The following is a 9870-nucleotide window of genomic DNA, read 5'->3' on the forward strand; positions in this document are numbered from 1 at the left end:
TAGTTTGGTAGGACTGCCATAACAAAGTACCACAAACTGAGTGGCTTAAACAACAGAACTTTATTATCTAACAGTTCTGAGGCAGAAACCTGAAACCAAGGTGTTGGCAAGGCTGTGCTCTCTCTGATGGGTCTCCCCCCAACTATCTCTCCTAGCTTCGGATAACCCTTTGGCTGGTGGCGGCATACCTCCAGGCGTTACCTGGCATTCTCCCTGTGTGCATGTCTGAGTCCAAATCTCTGCATTTTATAAGGACATCAGTCATACTGGATTAGGCACCCACTCTATTCCAGTACGACCTCATCTTAACTAATTATATCTGTAGCAACCCTATATCCAAATAAGTTCATATTCTGAGGTACAGAGGGTTAGGACTTCCAACGTGTGAAGAGATACACAATTCAATGCATTGGAAATACCCAGGTACCCAACTTTAGTAATTTGGCATTTTACTTAGAAGTAAGTACCTTGAACACTAGGAAACAAATAAGTTTTCTGTATTTTACATATGTCTATGACAGCTTTTTAAATATGATACCTAGCTGATGTTAGTATTATCCAAAATATGACCATATTTACCTAATGGAATTATTTTCTCCATTTATATTATGAAATATTTAATACCTACAGAATACCAACAAATATTTAACTTGAATATCAAATATGTCACATAGTCACGAGTTACAAAGCATACCCGTGAATCAGACATGTTCCTACAGCCCAACTTAAAAAATGAAACATTATAGAATATTTTTTTACATTCATGTTTCATATTGAAGAAATTATATTGAAATTAAGACTAAATTAGATATGATAATAATGCTGTGTTCTGATAGACCTGGAACAAGTTATTAACCTCTATAAAGCTCTTTTACCTGCTCAGTAAATAGGAATGATTATGGTTACCTACCTTACAGGGTTGCTGTGAACATTAAATGTGATAATGTATATAAAGTACTTAGAACATAATAAATACACAATAAATACTGTATTGTTATTCATAGAATGAGAAATGAGTAAAGAAATTCAGATTGTTTTTAACTGGCATTTTTTCCTGATTGTAGCTCTCAGTGTTTCTTCATTTGTTTCATATTATTTTTACAATTTTGTCAAGATCAAACATAATACATCAATGAACTACAATTTAAATCTCACAAACTTACTCCAAAAGGAAAAAAATGGGCCTGAGAGAATATTTGTCTCCATGATTATATATTGCTCAGAATGCTAGTTTCTTCTGTGTTTTTAATACATAAAGGGTTCCTTTTGTATTTGGAAGTCTTAAATTCCAAAATTTGAGTATCAAATAGTAATTTCAGTCTGAATTATTTATACATACATTTTAGGATATCCTGTTTTATTTTATAGCAAATGACTATATATAATTGTTTTCTACTCTAGAAAGCAAAAGCACTTGGTGTATTGCAAATTTTGTTAATACAAACAAGATATGTGTTAGAGTATATCTCATAAAATGTCTTTTCTTTCTTTATTAAGGTCCCCTTGGAAAGGACTTCCGGAACTGACCAATGAAAATGGCCAATATTGTCCTTTCAGCTGTGAAACACAAGCCTGGTCAATTGCTGCTATTCTTGAAACTCTTTATGACTTATAGTTGATTCATGGATTTATCAAATATGCAGTCACTTGTATTATGGAATTCAAATTCATAATATGATGTAAATGCTTTGTATGCACAGATTCCAGTCACTTAAAAAATCTCATTCATATAACACTTATGCCCAATTAGGTGACTTTAAACTCATTGATTTTTCTTTTTTTTCTTTAATGTACAGAGATAACTTTTGATTTGAATCAGAAGGAAAAATTATCATTACCAATGGAATATTTTCCTGTTGAATTCAGGAAGTATTCTTCAATGAGTTTGAAACCCAGAGTTTGAAAAAGAAAAATATGTAATATTCTATTTGTACAAAAGTAAAAATGACATATGAGAATGTAATAATGAAGGAAATAGAAAAGTATCTTTAAATTGTGATCTATATTTTCTTCACCAACAATACATACTGAATAGGCTGTGGTCAGTTAATGCTTTCATCTTTCCCTGTATTATTCCTGGCACCTTCCATAATGCATTCAATAAATATTAGCTGAATGTTGAGTCATGGAAGTGTCCACCTGCAACAATTATGTTCATAATTGGAGCAGAGATGTTCATAATGTGCTTTTATATTTTCACTGATATGTCAATATGAATGCCAACAGTATACTGAACATAATTTGCTTGTGCAAATGATGCATAGGCTTTGTGGGTGAAAAAATGCAAGCATTAGGAATTTATTTTCTAAAAATAGTTTTGCAAAATTAGACTGGAGATCCAGTTTCCTACTATGAGATGGTTTACATTTTCAAAATGAAAACTGTTGGGCATATTTGTGAGAGCTTTAAAAAAAGAAAAACGCTATATTAATTTTCTAAACCTTAGCAATTATTTTTAGTTTGTGTGTACAAATCTATTGATAGACCATAGTAGATAACTAGTTTCCTGTTAACTAAAACCTATATTGACAAGTTTAGCATTAAGAACAATCTGAATATAATAAATATATAGATATGAATTCAGTAGCTATCTTCAATTCAATAAAATCATTTGAAAAGGTCTTCCTATTATTTTAAGATACCTTAAATCTGAGACAAATCAAAAGGAGAAAAGTTTTTACATTTATATGAGTTAACAATTTGAACAGTACTTATTTTCTGATTGGGATTTTTTTTTTTTTTTACTGTTTTAGTTTTTGTCTGAAGAAAACATGTAAATTAGATCATTATGCTTTCAGCTGAAAGAAAATAGTTGCAAAAACCCTTTCATTACTTTTTAATATTACTCAGTGGTGTATTTATTAACAAAATAATGGATAAGTAATACTTTTCTCAGTTAAAGTTCAACCCAACCACCTTAACTATTACTAAGAAATAAAAATAAAGGAGAAAAACAAGTAAACCACAACTTCTGAATAGGAAAAATATATAAATGTTTCAGATTCAAATACCCATGCTCAAAAGCTCATGCAATTTACTGTAAGCTTACCTGCACACCCTTCCTCCAAGCTCACCTTACTTCAGAATAGTTTTAACTAGCTTATTTTTCTGGTTTCTCAACCTAAAGCAGATTAAATCCTACAAATTTAAGAACAGTTGTGATAGTAATCTGACCACTATCTATACATGCTTTAGTTTCCAAGTTTCCCTTCCTTCTTCATTGCTCCATGTGTACATAACCTTCTCTAACCTGTGTGTTTAAAAGGAATGACCTTCCTTAAGAGAGGGAACCATTAGTCATGAAAGGTTTATGTAGTTATATTGCGCTGCTTTATTGAAGGTGGTAACAAAGGTAACCAAAAACCAGTAAATGAAAGCCATATTCAATGAAAGCAAGTAGTAACTGAAAGTTAAATGTGATAAATAAATTAATAATAAATAAATTAATAACATGAATGTCTAAAACATGGTCAGCCATATTGGGTAACATGTAGTAGGGCAAATACCCACCTCAGTAACTTTTTAAGATATTGTGTTGCACACAAAATTAAGCATTTCATATTCCCAATAAGGAATATTAATGAAAGAACATCGTTATAATCTGCATGGTCTATTTTAATGTTTAAGAAGGCATGTTACACATTATTTCATGAATGGTAGTTATAACAGTTTTAACCTTTAGAGGAATAAATGTCATTTGACTGAAGAACATTTAAATAGAATACTTCATTCCTGAGTTATTTTGGGTGAGATACCATTATATTACATTTTGACAATCTTAGGCTAACATGAGAAGTAAGTTTGCCAGTTTTACCAGTATGCTATGATAATTTGATAAGTTTCAAAGATAATTGAGGAAACAAGAGCTGTCATCCCATCTTTGAACATTATAAACTATGTGAACTCTAATCCATTTCTAGTATTTCTTCAACTGTTCTCTCTAGTAAGCAAATGTCATTTTTATGTCTGTAGCCAAGAAATAAAAATCTTTTCTAAAGGCCCATATTTTGCTTTCATTTCATTATTTACCAATGAATTTGTTGGTGATGACCACTACCATTTATTCAAGACTTGCCTTTCTAAGGGATGTTTATCTTTTTCCAGGGTATATGGGGGACAGAAAGAGGAGGAAAAATTTTAGGCTGTTGTAGGAAAACCTTTCTTGAACAGTGAATATAATTATCACTGCTCAGAGGACATTTGGGATCCTCTGACTTGGCCCCAATCTCTTCCCAGTCTTGGTACAATGACTCTCTGCTCTTTCCAAAGCTAAATACTTGTCTCTGAGCCTTTGTTTCTTCAACTGTAAACACAAGGATGATGGCAATACCTACCCAGCAAAGCAGTAAGGATTCATGAAGGCAATCCATACTGTAGTATTAAGTTTCAGTTCATGTGACAGAACCCCAATACCGGTGATCTCAGTGCGATAGAGGTGCAGAGCTGTGCGGTCCAAGGCTGACACAGTGCTTCCTGGACAGCAGGAACCAAGGCTTGCATCTATTGACAAAGAATATTATGCCATTTCCCAGATACAGTTTTTTCACATGAGCTCATTTTCTCCTAGATGTTGTGAGTAGGGCGTATGATAAGCTATTCACTTAATTTTAATCAGTGGTTTCTCCAAGTTACTTTTTCTCTTGACTTCCCAAAGCTTAATCCTGGGGAAACAAAAATTTAGAGATTACACGTAATCTCTAAGTTTTTGCCATTTACCAGATACAGAGAAAACTGTATCTGGAAAATGGCATAATATTCTTTGTCATTAGATGCAAGCCTTGGTTCCTGCTGTCCAGGAAGCACTGTGTCAGCCTTGGATCGCACAGCTCTGCATCTCTATCTGAATTAATTACAAATTTCATAGGTTGGTTAAAATAAATTTTATAATTCATAATTTTATACTTATATTCTAAAAGTGTGTAATTTAATGCTTACATTAAATTTTAAAGATGCCAAGTGGCTATTATTAAAGTCTTTACTAACAAAGCAAAATGGAATTTTGTACAGATTCTTATTGTCTGGGGTTTAATTGATTTTAATTCTCCTTTCATCTTTCTCATTGAACAAACGGAAAAAAATGTATTTCAGTAGACAAATACAGTAGTTTGGAATAAACATCTAGAGTGTGGTTGCTTAATAGACTTCCCTTATTTCTGAGTCTTTAGAAAAGATAAGCTTTTTTTTCCCCAAGCAACTTCAAAGCACTAACTCTAATCCCTAGAGTAACTTTTTACTGGAGGTTCATTTAACTTACTGGAATTAAGCTCTGTTCACTCAGAAATAAGCATACATTGCTCCCATCAGGGGGTCTTCATTTCTGTGTTTCTCATAATGTGATTATTCTATTGGGCCAAATATGATTCCAGTGCTTAAAAAGATGCCATTTTCCATAAAACATGGTCCCCTAAGCCAGTACTTCCCAAACTTTTACATGTGTGGAACCTACAGAAGATATTTAAGCAGTATTCTGTGGTAAACATGAGGAGGATACTTCTAGCTGGTGAGAGCTAATCAGAGATGGATTGCCTGAAGAGCTAAGGAAAACCATCTCATCACTCTTACAACCTTTCATCATAGGATCCCACGTTGGTTAGGAAACTGCTTTCAACACAGCCGATAACTGCTTCACCTTGTGCCCAACCTACGAAAGAAAAAACCATTTATAATTAAAGGGGAAAATGTTTGTGCTGTACTTGTTAAAAGGGTGACTTCTCTGTTCAGTCTAGAAACTTCTTAAGGAATGAATGTTTAAAGGTAATTGCTTTCCTAGAGAAAAATTGTTTTGAAATATATTGCCAATATAAAAGTATATAACATATACATACCTTTAAAAAGGAATAATTAAATATACAGCCATGAACCTAAACAGAGTTGGAAACTAAAATTCCCTGTCCTGTTTTAAACAACACTGAGACCAAGCAAAGATATCTGCATATTCCTGGAATTCTTCCTCTAGGGAGTTAACAACTAAACCAACTGAAACAGGTTGATCATCATTATTTTTCTGATTATCATCTTGCTCTACAAGATTTGCTTCAAAACACTTGCCTCATTTTATTCCCCAAAAAGAAAGCTATTATTTTATAAACTGACTAACCCCAAACAGCTCCACATAATAGGACCTGCCTTAAATATCACCAGCCAGCTCTCAATATTCTGTATACACCTTTCCCTAATTTACTCCTTTTGAGAAACTACTAGGATTCTGTTAAGATGGTTTTCCTTGCTGCAATATGTAATGTATGCTCAACAGGTTTTTTCTGGAGGTATTTGTGGGAGAATTTCAAAGAACCAAAAGGACCTTTAGAACTGAAAAAAATGTGATATCTGACATTAAGAATTTATTAGCTTGTTTTAACAGCAGACTGAACACAGTAAAAGCACAGTGAATGCAAAGATCAATCAGTGAAAAATCCGCAAACTGAAGTACAGAGAGAAAAATCTGGGAAGTACAGAACACAGCCTGTGAGATGTGTGGGACAGGGTCAAAAAAGTCTAGCGCACATGTAATTGGAGCCAAAGGAAAGAGGAGCAATAATGTGGCAGAAAGACTATTTGAAAGATAATGAGTAAGAATTTTCCAAAACTGGTGTAAAAAACCGGCCCCCTATTAAAGCAGCTGAGCGACTGCCAAGTAAGATGAAAAGAAAGCCACAGGTAGATACACTGTAACCAAACTTCTGAAAATGAAAGATAAATAGAAACTCTTAACACATCCATAGGAAAAAGAAAAAACGACCTAAATTAAAGCATTATTAAATTCTAATGTAGGTGTGTTCTATAAAGTCTTCCAATTAGCATCAACTTGAAATAATTTTTTTAACCAATTATGAATAGAGTATTAGTCTATCTGCTAGTGATCATTCCTACTTATATACATTGTTTTCCAAAATGGACATTATGCTCAAATAAAATACATTTCCAAAGAGAACATTTTGTCTTCCCCTTGACTTCCATTATAAAATTGGAAAATTGTTAATTTGAAAAAAATACATGATCATGCTGAAACTTTGTAAGAAGGAATAACTATAGTGCACTAACCAGTTGATAATTTCTTTAAGATCTTGCACTGCCATTTCAATACCACAAATTTCTCCTTTCCCAGCATGGTGTGGTGTTTGTTACTCACAGCAATTGGAACTAATTCCTTTCCTTTCTCCTTTCTGCACAGGTTATTAATGTAACAAGGCATTTCATGCTTCACCCATAGGTGGAGCCATCTACTACGTAGAATCCCATTAAGATAGTCTTTAAAGTTTGGTGCTTCCAAGGCAGATGAAATAAATGTGCTGTTCATGAATTTTTCAGTTGATGTCTTTAGTTGTTTAAAATATATCTTTCTTCTGGCTCTGCAAATTAAGCACATTTTCACATTTGCTGAAATAAATGGTGTTTGTGTATGTTTCATTGTTTTTGTTTTTGTTTTTGCACAAAATATTTCTTTTCATTAATGACCTGAGGTTTATGTAATTGATGACTTATAAGAAATTCTAATTGCTAAAATAGAAATGTGCGGGAATAAAATGGAATGTTATGGAACATTTCTCTCACAAGGCATATTGCACAAGCAAAATTAAGTTGATAGGCAAATGTACAATTTGTGACTGATTGGTCTTCACACAACAGGAATTTGTGTTTAGTTTTGATCGTGTTGCTACAGAAATTGTTGACGAGAGATAAGGCAAAGCAATAGCAGTCAATAAACCTTTTTCTCAGTTAAAAAAAATTAAGTTGACAGCCAAAGCAAACTTATTAAATCAATTTCTGAGTGAAAAATAACTTCTGTTCTCTACTGTCAGTGCTAAATTCCTGAGCCATAGTGTGGGTATTAATATCCAAATACAGCTTTTGTTTAGTTAGCTCTTTATTTATAGGGAAACCTCATGAAAGACCAAGAAAAACAAAGATAGCAGCAACTTTTTAAAATAATATGACTAATACGCATATGAAAATTGTGTCATGATCTTCCTTCTATAATGCACAAATTGGGTGACCTTGAGGCAAATTGAATTCTATGCACATGTACATCTTGGAAGTTAAAATGGGTGTGCTTTAGGGTTCTGAGGTAAAAAGTATATAGGATTTATCATTTCTGATGTCTTGGTCAGTTACTCTTAAATTAAACTATCCTCTGTTATGGGCACCTACTTATGCCCAGTTCTGTGTTCTTAGGGTGATCTGCTATTGATACTCTAAGATGCCTTCTGCTTGCCCATGGAGCTCCAACCTTCCCACAAACCATTGTTTTTTGGTTTTAATGTATGGACATTTTAATTTTTGTTTTGTTTCTGATGTATGGACCATAATTCATAAAATCTTTTGAGAATTACAACGGGAATTTTGAGGTTTCCCCTATCAGAAGGATGTTCCATGAGTGTATTTCTTATTTACCTGTGCATATTATAGCTTGCATACAGCATCTGATCAATAAATTAATGACCAAATTTTTTTTCTCAGGACTGATAGCTGAGGAACGCAGTGACGGTGAAACATCCATAATAGAATTGAAATTTGACTTCACAGCTAAACAAATATTGTATCCTATCTCCCAGGACCTACAATTCACAGTCTGATATACATACAAAGCTGGCAAGCTTTTTAGCTCACTTTCAGGAGCTCTTCATGGATGAGGCGCACTGGAATTGGGATTTGGAAAACAGTGGGGTTTGGATAGGCCTAACCAGGCTTACTTAACAAGTAGAGGGATGAAGGTGAGACTGAGTGTAGTATGTCTGTGGAACAGGCAACACCTTTCATGTCAGGATATGTTACAACAAGAAGGATACAGGACACGGGCCTTGAAAAGCAACCTAAAATAAATACAAATCAGTTACACCCACCTTTCCTCTTTTTGACTAAAACAAAAGAGAGAAACTACCAAGCATGGATATGGAGTAACTGGAACTTTCCTACACTGCTTATGGGAGAGTAAATTGGCACAGCTGCTTTGGAAAACGATTTGGCATTTTCTAATGAGCTTAAACTTATCAGTAGTTTCATTCTTGGCATATGCCCAAGAGAAATGTATTTATATGTTCAACAAAAGACATAAACAAGAATGTTCAAAAGAACATGGTTCATAATAGCCCAATCTTGACACTTCCCAAATGCTCATCAGTAGAATAGATTAGTTCTGGTACATGTGAACTGTGGATTATACCGCAATGAGAAGAACGAACTATAGCTACAGCACTTATGAGGATAAATCTCACAAACAGTGTTGAGTCAGCTGCAGTAGAGGCATACTAAATTAGATTATTAATTAATACATTATTATTATTTTGTTGCATAATATAATAATTATTAATCAATTGAGCAGAACTCACCTATGCTAGTGGAAGTTAGAATAGTGGTAGGGGTGTACAGTGCTTAGAAGAGGCCCTGAGAGGGGCTTTCGGACACTGGCAATGTTCTGTTTCTTGATCAGATGTTATTTATATGTATAAGATCAGTCTGTGAAAAATACCTGAGCTGCACACTTATGATTTGTGCACTTTTCTCTCTGTAGGTTAGAGTTCAATAAAAAGACCCCCACCCCTGTCATAAAAACCCTTACAGAACCCTTATATTATTTCAATAGTAACTGAACTTATATTTTGCATCTTACCACTTCAGGTTTTAGAGTTCACTATCTGTGAAGTAGTGTTTCCTTTTTTTCATGCTTAATTTATCATTTCAAAATTATTACTCTGTTTGATCAGTATACCTGTGTTTATCCTAATTATATTTGCATAATTAGGTCGATCACTGTGTAGGCTTCTAGCATCTCCTGACATCTTCATCTGTAACATGCTCTCCCTCCTTCCTTCCTTCTCTCTCTCTCTCTCTCTCTCTCTCTCTCTCTCTCACACACACACACACACACACACA

The 9870-nt window shown here is 33.7% G+C and overlaps 1 protein-coding gene across 5 annotated transcripts in view; it reads left to right on the forward strand.

The window, feature by feature from the left end:
* AGL (amylo-alpha-1, 6-glucosidase, 4-alpha-glucanotransferase) overlaps nucleotides 1–4003 on the forward strand; it is an 86445-nt gene extending 82442 nt beyond the window's left edge. For 4 of the 5 annotated variants that reach the window (XM_036883838.2, XM_036883840.2, XM_036883839.2 and 1 more), the window contains exon 34: nucleotides 1498–4003. In XM_036883838.2, the coding sequence (XP_036739733.1) occupies nucleotides 1498–1615 (118 nt within the window). In that variant the 3' untranslated portion in view covers nucleotides 1616–4003. The remainder of the gene's footprint in view (nucleotides 1–1497) is intronic. The other variant, XR_005024506.2, reaches the window with a different exon arrangement.
* The last annotated feature ends 5867 nt before the right edge of the window (nucleotides 4004–9870 follow it).

The sequence above is a fragment of the Manis pentadactyla genome, chromosome 4 (assembly GCF_030020395.1).
Source record: "Manis pentadactyla isolate mManPen7 chromosome 4, mManPen7.hap1, whole genome shotgun sequence".
NCBI lineage: Eukaryota > Metazoa > Chordata > Mammalia > Pholidota > Manidae > Manis > Manis pentadactyla.